Source organism: Hyperoodon ampullatus, assembly GCF_949752795.1.
Source record: "Hyperoodon ampullatus genome assembly, chromosome: 7".
Taxonomy (NCBI): Eukaryota; Metazoa; Chordata; class Mammalia; order Artiodactyla; family Ziphiidae; genus Hyperoodon; species Hyperoodon ampullatus.
In genome coordinates, this window is record NC_136920.1 from 6287213 (window position 1) to 6299544 (window position 12332).

General features: G+C 52.7%; 1 protein-coding gene across 2 annotated transcripts in view; it reads right to left on the minus strand.

Annotated features, from left to right (window-relative positions):
* ANO1 (anoctamin 1) overlaps positions 1 to 12332 on the minus strand; it is a gene marked incomplete at both ends in the record, with an annotated part of 164967 nt that overhangs the window by 84266 nt on the left and 68369 nt on the right. The window contains one exon of one of the 2 annotated variants that reach the window (XM_079708287.1): positions 7289 to 7461. In XM_079708287.1, coding sequence (XP_079564413.1) covers positions 7289 to 7461 — 173 coding nt within the window. Of the gene's footprint in view, positions 1 to 7288; positions 7462 to 12332 lie in introns of those variants that run through there. The other variant, XM_079708288.1, reaches the window with a different exon arrangement.

Consider the following 12332-nt stretch of genomic DNA (forward strand, 5'->3'; position numbering starts at 1 on the left):
GACTCTCAGCATCTCTACAAGGGGTTCATCCCTATTTTCCAGACGGGGAACGCGGATCTTCTGAGCTGAGCCAGGGGCCGTGTGCCGCTCTCGAGGGCTGGAGTGGTCATCCTTGTCTCCTGCCTGCAACACCTCTCACCAGCTTCCTCTCCCACCCCGCACCCCGGCATACACCGGAGCCAGGACCTCTCATCCCCTCCTCCCTGCCTTTGCACGTGCTGTGCTCCCCACCTGCACGCCTTCCCTTCCTCCTCTGTCCTTCGTAGTTCTCCCCAGCTTCCCCAGCACTGACAAACCCCCTGTCCTCTGTGATCTGAGGTCCCTGACCTCTCCGGATCTCATGTCCTGGGACTGCCTCGGAGCCGGCCATACATAAGCTCCTAACTCATGGGGGCCCCTCAGCAGGCTGGCAGGACACCGGGGGCTGGGCCAGGAACTGTCCCTAACGCAATTCCCTCCACAACCTGCTGCACACACAGCGGGCTCAGCACCTGGTCTGGGTCCCAGAAATGCTTCTGCTTGGCTGGAATAATGGCTGGTACTGAGCAAAGTGGACCAATGAGTCCTTAGTGAATGGGAAGGAAATTCAGAGTGACCCCCATCAAGTCAGAGAGCAGGGAAATTAACGTAAGGAGAGAATTCCCCACCAACACAAGACAAGAAAATGTTACCAGGTTCAAAACTGAATGCCCATCCATCCACTGGGGCCTGATCGAGGACCCTCAGAGTCTGACAGTCTGCGGAGCACATAAACATCCCCTAAACATCTCGTGCCATTGGGGGGAGTGGTAGCATGGAGGCCAGACAAGAATGGGTGTCCTTTACTTCCATCTGAAGACCAGCTCTGCCACTTCTAGCTGTGTTACCCCTAGGCACGTAGCGTAATATCTTTGTCCCTCTGATCTTCTCTTTGTAAAATGAGGGCCAGAGGGAATAAACAGACCTCCCTCAACTAATATGACTTCCCTCGAAGGGTTGTTGGAAGGATTAAACATGTGAATATATGTAAAGGGTTTACAACAGGGCCTGGGATACGGTGAACCCTCAACAGAAATTTGCTCTAATTGGGAACTGAGACATGGCACAAGTAAAGGACTGGGGGAGGACAGGAAAAAATAATCTCATGGTCGAAGCGGACCACAGGTTAAAGATGGTGGCAGTGGAAAAGGGAGCTGGTTGCACTGCCAGGTCCAGCAAGAGGCAGAACCAAGCACTGCTGTGAGAGTCCCAGATCCTCCCCCAAGGCCTGGCCCTGTCACTAATCTGTTGTGTGATCCTGGGCAAGTTGCTTTGTCTGTTTGCATCTTGGTTTTAAAAACTGGGGATGATCCTACCTGAATAAGTGTAAGGGGCGTGCAATCTTCAAACAGAAAGTATGGGCTCTCTTCCTAGTACATTCAGCACAGGCTGGTAGGCCCGCAGGGTTTGGAGAGCAATTCTGGGCTGGGCTTAGAGGGAGCTGGGGAGGTAGATGCACAGCGAGGACCACAGGGGCTGTCAGGGTGGCCATGTGACTTTTTGGGGTCCTTCCATGGAGCCAGAGTGGTTGCTTTTCTTGTGCAGGACAGGACAAGAAGGCAAAGATCTAACTTGCAGTGGGAGCGATATGGGTTAGACTGAATGCCTAACTTCCCAATTCAAAGGCTTGGGAAAGCTTCAGAATGTCCTTTCTGTATCCTTAGGAAAGGGACAGTGACCTCTTGGTGCACTTTTGCTAAGGGCGAGGGATTTCTCATTCATCTTTTTAATGCTCGGCACCGAACGCATGGTTCTGGAATGAACGCATGCATGGGGGAATGAATGACAGAGGTGTGGGGTTTGCACGCTGCTACTGGCAGGGGCCACCAGATCAAGGACACCGAAGCTGAGACCCAGCCAGATCAGAGCTTAAACACCACACCCCCCAGCTCCGAGCCTCAGTTTTTCCATCTGCGAGATGGGGGCAAAAACATCTCCTCGACTTAGGTCACAGGATTCTTGTGAGGACCAAGTGTGATGGGAGAACTGAACGTATTTTAAAGATGAACCCCTGAGCTGTCCCAAGGAAGGTAGAAAGATGGCTGTCTGAGGTTACGTGGGAAGAGGTCAGGGGCCAAAAGTCCCCTTCACAGCAGGTGTGCCCTCACCCAAATACTACAAACAGCGAGAGGGCAGTCTACCTGTCTCTGCAAACTTCCTCCCCAGACTCTTAGAAAAGGGCAGAAGAGGAGAACGGAGCCCTGTATCCACACCTTGGTCGCTGGGCTGTGACCCAGTGCATTCTTTCTTTATATTTATTTATTCTTTATTGACATATAGTTGATTTACAATGTTGTGTTAATTTCTGCTGTACAACAAAGTGATTCAGATATATATATATATGTATATACATTCTTTTTAAAAATATTCTTTTCCATTATGGTTTATCATAGGATATTGAATATAGTTCCCCGTGCTATACGGTAGGACCTTGTTGTTTTTCCATCCTATATGTAATAGCTTACATCTGCTAACCCCAGCCTCCCACTCCATCCCTCCCCAAACCCCTCCCCCTTGGCAGCCACAAGTCTGTTCTCAATATCCAGGATCCAGTGCAGTCTTTAATTTGGCTTCTTACCTGGAGTTTGGAGCTCCAGGAACTGAATTCACACATTTGGGTGAAATAGCCCAAGTCAGGGCGAGTCTCAATGATCATTCTAAGGGAATCTACTGTATTCACTTTTTCCATTTCATGGGGAAAATGAAATCGGTGACCTGCAAAATTTCTTTCCATTTCGGGACTCTTTGAATTTCAACTCCGAAGGGAACATCACTCTTAAACACTTTTATTCCAAAAAAATTTAGATTAAATCACTCACACTGCATATCAATTTATGATTACTGGGCGAATTCCATGATCTATAAACAGATCATCTCCAACAGCAGATAAAGAGGATGCTCTTATCTTGAAGGCAGGCAGATGCCAGCATCGGGTGCCTGTCCCTGGGGTGTCTGGGCTTGTTGGGACACAGATCCCGGGCCACTGACAGCCGTCAGTTTGAAGGAAGAAAGTAGAAACACTCAAAGATTAACATAAAGAAAACTTAAAGAAATAAACTGCACCCAACCTGGACTCTAGCTTTTGAGTCATCTCTTACACACCTTTTTACAGAAACAACGAAATGACTTTTACCCTTGAACTTGGGAATGACAGAGGGAGGAGAGGCACAGAGAGAGGGGCTGGAAACCACAACCTGCCTGGGAGGGGCGTATTCTGATGGCCGATTTAAATGATGTTGACACCTCAAGTATGAGACGCATATCTGGGAACTGGCTAGGAACTTTCTGAAATGCAGTCCCCGCCCTCTGGCCTTTGCCTGCACAGAGCCACCTTCGCTGGGTGACTCAAAGTAATGACTGAAGAAATGCCTATTTAAGTCTTCTGCCCATTTTTGGATTGGGTTGTTTGTTTTTTTGCTATTGAGCTGCATGAGCTGTTTATAAATTTTGGAGATTAATCCTTTGTCAGTTGCTTCATTTGCAAATATTTTCTCCCATTCTGAGGGTTGTCTTTTGGTCTTGTTTATGGTTTCCTTTGCTGTGCAAAAGCTTTGAAGTTTCATTAGGTCCCATTTGTTTATCTTTGTTTTTATTTCCATTTCTCTAGGAGGTGGGTCCAAAAGGATCTTGCTGTGATTTATGTCATAGAGTGTTCTACCTATGTTTTCCTCTAAGCGTTTGATAGTTTCTGGCCTTACATTTAGGTCTTTAATCCATTTTGAGCTTATTTTTGTGTATGGTGTTAGGGAATGATCTAATCTCAAACTTTTACATGTCCCTGTCCAGTTTTCCCAGCACCACTTATTGAAGAGGCTGTCCTTTCTCCACTGTACATTCCTGCCTCCTTTATCAAAGATAAGTTGGCCATATGTGTGTGGGTTTATCTCTGGGCTTTCTATCCTGATCCACTGATCTATCTTTCTGTTTTTATGCCAGTACCACACTGTCTTAGTTACTGTAGCTTTGTAGTATAGTCTGAAGTCAGGGAGCCTGATTCCTCCAGCTCCGTTTTTCGTTCTCAAGATTGCTTTGGCTATTCGGGGTCTTTTGTTTTTCCAAACAAATTTTGAAATTTTTTGTTCTAGTTCTGTGAAAAATACAGACTGCCAACAAACACATGAAAGAATGCTCAACATCATTAATCATTAGAGAAATGCAAATCAAAACTACAATGAGATATCATCTCACACCAGTCAGAATGGCCATCATCAAGAAATCTAGAAACAATAAATGCTGGAGAGGGTGTGGAGAAAAGGGAACACTCTTGCACTGCTGGTGGGAATGTGAATTGGTACAGCCACTATGGAGAACGGTACGGAGGTTCCTTAAAAAACTACAAATAGAACTACCATATGACCCAGCAATCCCACTACTAGGCATATACCCTGGGAAAACCATAATTCAAAAAGAGACATGTACCAAAATGTTCATTGCAGCTCTATTCACAATAGCCCAGAGCTGGAAACAACCTAAGTGTCCATCATCGGATGAATGGATAAAGAAGATGTGGCACATATATACAATGGAATATTACTCAGCCATAAAAAGAAACGAAACTGAGCTATTTGTAATGAGGTGGATAGACCTAGAGTCTGTCATACAGAGTGAAGTAAGTCAGAAAGAGAAAGACAAATACCGTATGCTAACACATATATATGGAATTAAAAAAAAAAATGTCATGAAGAACCTAGGGGTAAAACGGGAATAAAGACACAGACCTACTTGAGAATGGACTTGAGGATATGGGGAGGGGGAAGGGTAAGCTGTGACAAAGCGAAAGAGAGGCATGGACATATATACACTACCAAACGTAAGGTAGATAGATAGTGGGAAGCAGCCACAGAGCACGGGGAGATCAGCTCGGTGCTTTGTGACCGCCTGGAGGGGTGGGATGGGGAGGGTGGGAGGGAGGGAGATGCATGAGGGAAGGGATGTGGGAACAGATGTATATGTATGACTGATTCACTTTGTTATAAAGCAGAAACTAATAAAAAAAATAAAAATAAAATAAAATTATTCCAAAATTAAAAAAAAAAAAAAAAAAGTAATGACTGAGCAACAACTATTGGCTTGAGCTGTGCTGGGGATGCCCTTGAAGGCTCTCCCCGGCACACTGCCTGCCCTGCACAGATAGGCCCCCAGCTCCTAGAGCCACTGCTTCCAGCTTGTCTGTGGCCATTTCTCTGGTGGGACGCTGCTCAGCCCTCCTTCCTGCGGCCACGTGCTCCTGATTCACAGCCCTCCAAGCCCGTCATACCTGAAGCCTCCCCACCGTAAGAGCTGTGTGCAAAATAAGTCACTAGTCTCCTCTGGGCTTGTCTGCTTGCTTCTGGGCTGTGAGAAGCTTGAAAGAAGAGCCGAGCTGCCACCTTGCAGACTTTGTGGCCCTCACCAGAGTTTGGGGGAGCCGAGAATTTCTGGATTGGGATAGACAACGGGTCCCTGAACTAAAATTCCAGAGCCCAGGGGCCATTTATTAAGGGCTCCATTTTTTTTTTTTTTTTTTGCGGTACGCGGGTCTCTCACTGGTGTGGCCTCTCCCGTAGTGGAGCACAGGCTCTGGACGTGCAGGCTCAGCGGCCATGGCTCACGGGCCCAGCCGCTCTGCGGCATGTGGGATCTTCCCGGACTGGGGCACGAACACGTGTCCCCTGCACCAGCAGGCGGACTCTCAACCACTGCGCCACCAGGGAAGCCCTCCATTTTTAATTTCACAGCCCGTTCATTCTCAAGTTCAATCTGGTCTACCTTGGAATGTCTGTTTCTCTCCATTTCCTTAGCTGCCACCTCTACCTCATGCCTCCTAACCGGTGTCCCCCTCATTCCCACCTCTGGGTTTTCAAATATGTGATTTCCTAGTGTGAAAGGCCCCACCCCACCCCATTATGGGTATAACTGGCCCCTTCTCCTCCAGAATCCTCATCCCTCCAACAGGCTGTCCGTGGTCACCTGCCTCTGTGTCTTCACCCTTCCTAGCTCTCCTCCCAGCTGGTGGGTGACATGGGGCAGTCATCTGCACCCTCCTGGCCTCAGTTTCTTCATCTGTGGTAACAGCACCTACCCCATACGGTTACTGAGAGAGTGAAATGAGTTAACACAGCGGCTGGCCCATAGCTCTGGAAGCGTCCCTTGTCACTGTCTTGGGTAACTTCCACCACTGCTCCTTAAGCTCCAGCTGGGCGGGGTTCCCCGGTTCGTTCACTCTGGTGGTGTCCGGGATACCACAGGGCCTGGCACGCAGCAGGCACACAGTGTGCGCTGAAATGATGACCCTAAACTTTCAAGGTCACCACCAGCACTGGTCCCTAACATTGCCAGCATTTCTGCGCAAGCCCAGCTGTAGAGAACACCCCCATAGCCCACAGGAGCCCAATCATGACCTCAGGGGGTGCAAGGCCGGAGGGTCTCTGCCTTTCCCGGACCGCACCCCACAGGCACCTCCCTGGATGCCCGGCCGGACTCCGGCCGAGGCTAGAGAGGCAGTCTAGGGCAATCTTGGGCTTGGTCAGAGGGAAACACGGGGCTGGGGCCTCCGCATCTCCTGGGGAGGGGCTTTGGCAGTGGCTGTGTGGGCACCGGGGAGAAAGGGGAGTCTGTTCTCTGGCCCCGGAACGAGCGGCAGCGGGGCTCCCCGGCTGAGGGCGCTGGTCTCAGCCCTTCCCCCTTCAGGCAAACTTTGTTCCAGCGCTAAGCCAAAACCCACATGGGCGAATTCTGACCTCCGGGGATCCTTGCGACCGCTGGGTCCCGCCCCAGAGAGAGTGGTAGGGGTACCGGGGACCCCAGACAGGGGACCCAACCACGTGGTCGGCCAGGCGCTGGCCCACGCGGCCCGGCTACCACCCAGGCCAGGCGCGAGCGCCGGGCTGGGGACTGGGACCAGCGCGGAAAGTCAGTCTCGAGCTACCGGCGCCCGCCTGCTGCCCGGGGTGTGCGGAACTCCCGTGCCGTACCCCGCGCCGCCTCCCGCGCCGCCCCGGGGACTCCGCGCCCCGTACAGGTCGGTCCCCGGAGGGTGGCGGCGCGGTGGGGCCTGGAGGCTGCCACCCTCCCGGGGCGAGGCGGCTATCCCCCCCGGGGCCCCAGCGGCCCGCTCGGGCGAAGCGGCTGCGGGCTGGGACGCGGGGCCGGGGCGGCCGCGCGGGTGGTCGCCCCCCACGCGCCCCGAGCCCCGCGGACCTGGCGCCTCTCCCCCCGCACCAGTCGCGCCCGTCCGGGGCGCGGCGCAGGTGCGCGGCCCTCCCGCCGGATCGCGGCCGCCCGCACTCACCGTGCCCTCGGACGGCAGGTAGCCGATGTCCTCGATGGCGCAGATGTTGATGATGTGGACGCTGCGGTCCGCGGCCGGGAGCGTCGAGTACTTCTCGTTGACCCTCATCGCGGCCGCCTGTGCGCCAGGACCGCCGGGCGGCGCGCCCTCCCCATCCACGGCCCCGGCGGCCTCTGCAAGCGGACAGGCAGCGTTCGCGGCGCGCTGGCTCGCGGGGGGCCGGGCCTCCCGCTCCGCCCGCCGCCCGCGCCGCCCGGCGCCGGCGCCGGCCCCGGCCCCGGCCCCGCGCGCTGCGGTGCGGGAGCGCCCACCCTGCCGGTCCCGCGGGACCCACACGCCGGCCGGCTTCCTTTGCCTCCAAGAAAGATGATCCGCTCTGTGCGCCCGCTTATGGCCGGGGCGGCGGCCACGCGGGTCAGATTTTCCGTAGAAATTTAAACACAGGAAGAAAGTATTCCATTCCTGCGGGCCCCTTCAAGTTTTATTTTTATCCGGGGAAAGCGCCCCTTGGTGGCCCGGGTTTCACGTCAGGGAGGAAAGGTTCAGTCGCCCCTACCTTACAATTCAGTTGGGGGTCACCTTGCAGGGAGACACGCTTCTGAGATTGAAGTCAGGAATGCTCTCCCTGCCCCTTCCCGCCCCACCCGCTGACTGACTCCGGCTGGCTGTCACTCAGCTCTCACCTCCTCCGGGGAGCCTCCCCTGCTTTCTGCATGCCCGCCCTGTCCAGCTCCCCGGAGCCCCCTAAGGTTGCCCGCAGCCCCCATTTATGGAATGTTTAGTACTCTGTGCCCAGGCACGAGCAGAGTCTGGGACACAGTTCATCTCATTTAACCCCACACCCTGGTCCTCCTTTTGCAGAGGGGGCTGGGGACTTCGGAGGCCAAGGAAGTGTGGGCGGGGGGAGCTCGTGCAGAGTTGCCTGCACTCCATTATGCTCTGCTGCCTCCCTGAGGGACGGACGGTGACTTGGATGGTCTCCTCCCAGGACTAGCAGGGCTCGGGCACACAGCTGGCACTCCTCAGGACATTTTTAATCCTCCATCCCTGCAGGAGGGGGACGCAGGTCTCTGGGGGCAACCATGCTGAGGTTTAGCCCTCGGGGGCCACGCTAGCAGCCCTGCCCAGTGGGAATGAAGTCTCCTGTTTTTCTGCCCTTCTGCATGCCGTTAGTTCCTCAAGGTGTGTGTGCCAAATGCCACCTCCTCCAAGAAGTCATCCTGGACTGCCTCTCGCCCAATCACTGAGGCCCAAGAACCTGCCTGTACCTTGACTACAGCACTTTCTTTAATCCACCTCATTTTACAGTGGATTCATACAGTTGATGCCCAATAATTGCTTGTCAAATGGCCACTGAGGAACATTCAGAGCCTACAGAAATGATTCTAAAGAATGATTATAAAGCTGCCTTCTAAGGCCATGATGTCATCAGCCTGCTGTGGTTTCAAGAATGCATTCTGGGATCAGACAGGATGGGGTGGTGGAGATGGGATGGGGTTGGGTTCCCGCTCTGGCACTTCCCAGCCCTGTGACCTTGGACGAGGCTCCTTAAGCCTCACAGAGACTCCATCTTCTCCCGTGAGCATCCAGTGTGTGTGAAGCTGCAGCTCAGTGCCGCGCACAAGGGAGGCTGGGCAGTGGCCGCCACTGTTACTACAAACTATCATCTTGTCATTGTCATGACCTTCTTCCCTCCCCCATTTAGACTCAAGTTTATGAATTTCTTGAACTTGGAGAAATGCAAGAAGGTTACTCCATCCTTGGGCTGGCCTTGCCAATGGGAGCTGAGTGGCCCTAAAGGACTCTTTGTCTGCACCTTGGACAGCTAGAGTAGGTTTGGAGAAGTGCGCTAGGCTGCCCAAGGCCGGAAACAGTCCTGCACAGTTTCTGCCACGCCAGGGAGATCTTGCCCTTAAAAGCTGAAGTTTTCAGGGCTGGGAAGAATCACACACACACACACACACACACGCAAGATTATGTAACTTCATTCTCTTATCCGTGTTGGTAAACAACCAAGATTGTGTAACCCTAATGTACCATCTTTCTAAATTTATTTTCAAGTGGCAAAGGGTCTTGCCGATGTCTACGAGATATAATTTGTGAAGAAAAGAGGAAAAATGTAATTCCTCAATTCTGGGTATGTTGGCATTTCCAAACGTTTGGGCGGTGACACTTGACTGCTGACCCCAGGAGGCCTGGGGGCTTTGTGCCTGAGCCCTTCTGGGGGCTGCAGGGTGGGGGACAGTCTTTCAGGCTTGGCAGCTCCCAACCTCCTCCGGAGACAGCGCCCCCTCTGGCTTTGCCCCAAAAGCTGTGTTTCTGCACTTGTTTCTGTGATTCATGCCTTAGCCAGGTTCAAGACATCTGCTTGCCTGTAAAGCATCACTTTCTTTGCCATATACAGTTGATTTCCTTGCTTTGCCCCGCTCCCTGCATCTGCTTCCTCTCGTCCCCTCCCCTAATCTTCTGAGGTGGACGGTGTAGAAATGCTTCATCAAGGGGAGGGGAAATGCAGGGTGGCCTCTGCACAGAGCAGGTGCAAGGATGGGCCAGCTGGGATCAATTCCATCCCCGGGCTACTTATGGCCTGGGCCGGGGTGGGGGTGGGGGCGCGGTTCTTGGGTCTTGGGATTCCAGGGACCAACAAGTAGTAAAAACATTCCCACCAAATCAGGAAGGAGGAATGGGATGCTTCTAGTTGAGATATCTCTTAAGTTAGAGGGTCCCTTAAAGGGTCCCTTTTGTTCTGGTGATGATTTCACCTCCTGGGTTCCCTGCCTTACAGTGTCTCATGGGCCATGATGTTGGGATTCCGTCTCTACTCTGAATCGCTAACTGCTTATAAACAGATCCTCTAGATAAACTGTTGCATTAATTTTGCATTTTCTTCTTTTTGACTCAGTGATTCTCACCGTTAAAGATCCAAAGGGGCTGATTTCACCAGAAGGATTAATTCCCCACTCATGAATTAGTAAAAACCGGTCTCATTAGTTTAAGTGGTATCTTTTATTATGGGAAGTTATGGGCCTCACGGCTCACCCTTTTCTGCCACCGTGTTGCCTTTTCGTGTCATTGTGATGTGACCCACCGTTAGGCACTTTCGTCTCTGCTGACATTTTAATAGTCACCAGGCGTACAAGCACAGAGTGACAAGGGGCGCAGGAGAGGAGGCTGAGCATGCTCCCGGGTGAATGCCTCCTTTGTAAGTGGCTCAGGAGGGGGCCCTTTCCAGTGGTGTTTTCTTTGCAACGTCAGTTTCATCTCCTTGGCATTGTGCACGAGAAAGAAAGAACGTCTGGCACTGTTCCTGCTTAGTGGCACCGGTCTGAGCCTCACCAGGAGAGCAAACCAAGCTTTACACAGCGAGCAGACAGACTGAGGCTATAGTGAGCCCGGGGCAGGGATTATTCCCACAAGGGTCTCTCTGATACGGCGCTCTCCAGCGGGGCTTCTCACCTTGGCTCTGTCGACATCTGGCGCTGGATCGTAATTTGTCCTGGGGCCACCCTGCGCCCCGTGAGATGCTCAGCAGCATCCCTGACTTCCTCCCAGTAGATGCCAGTAGCACCATCTCCCTTCCAGTGTGACAACCAAACACATCACCAGACATTGTTAGGTGTCCCCTGGGGGCAAAACCCCTCCCTGTTGAGAACCCTGTTCCCAGGCTGCAAGGAAGACCCAGGAGACTGATCTTACCACCCCCATTTCTCTGATGGGAATGGAGGCCTGGAGAGGTACTTGGCTTTTTATTAGAGATACACGAGGTGGGAGTTATGATTTGTTTTTACAAAATACACAGATGCCCCCCCAGGGCTGCTCTCAGTTGGTGGAGGGGCTGGCACAGCCCAGGACACACCAGGCTGCTCTGGCCCTCGTTCTGGCCACCCCTGCATGGGGCAGCCTTCTCCCCAGGACAGATCTCTGCACTCAGAGGTGCTAAATAAATGCCGTTGACTCACGGGCAGCCTGGGTGGGGAGAGGAGTGCAGAAGAAGTGATAGGCTCATGACTCAGGGCAATTATGAGCGCCAATGGCCACCCATCCCCCGCTGGCTCGGCGCTCCCTTCGAGTATCTGGTGGGCAGCCCCTGTAGGAAAAAAACGAACACCCCACAGGTATATGACCTAACATGCTAAAAGCGACTCAGGGTGTAATTATCCCCAGGGAAGATGTGCCTGGAGAATTTATAACTGAGATACGGTGGGTGGGAGACTGGACCCCTGTCATTTCCTTCCTTCGAATGATATCAGAGCTCTGAGCAGAAGCTGGCAAGCTGCAGCTGGATGGGAGATTCCTTGGGCGCGGAAACTGCCAGCCCACAGTTCTGGAATGTAACCAAAGCATGAAGCTCTGTCTGGGGGACTTCCCCCACCCCCACAGAATCCATGGGTGTTGTTTCCATCAGAGGGTTTTCAGATGTTTTATGTGTTTTGTTAACCCAAGGCCCGCCTTCTGAGAATTCCTAGGAACTCTAAAAACATGCCCAGGGTAAGTTAGAACCCAGCCCGTCACTTCCTCCTGGAAGCCCTTCTGGCCTGAGTCAGTTGGCATGACTCATCTCTGTTCTGCTGGCTCCATCCAGGCACTCAGGCCCATTTCTGCTCCATCTTCCTCACATCTCCTCCTACTTTATTTCTCCACTCTTAACCCGCACCCCCGTCCCATCTTTGGCACAATATAGATTTCCCTGTTTATGTTTATTTATTTAACAAGCAGTGGGGCAGCGTTTACTACAAGCCAGCACCATGCTAAGTTCTCTACAAATAGTAACTCGAATTCTTATAGTGATTACAACCATTTGCAAGTGGATTCACACAGATGTCACACCCCCACCCCCGGCCAAGGTCCTTTCTTTGGAGGTTTGGGGAGAAGTCCAGACTGAGTCTCCAGTGGCTGCTCCCTCCTCCCCAGCAACCCTACAGGAATCATGATATTCATTCCCATGACGACAGACACTTGGGCACCAGAAATCCTGCCCACCGGGGATGGGATGCAGGATGCAGCCGAGACAGCCTCTGGACCACCCTGCCCAGCAGAGGGTGGA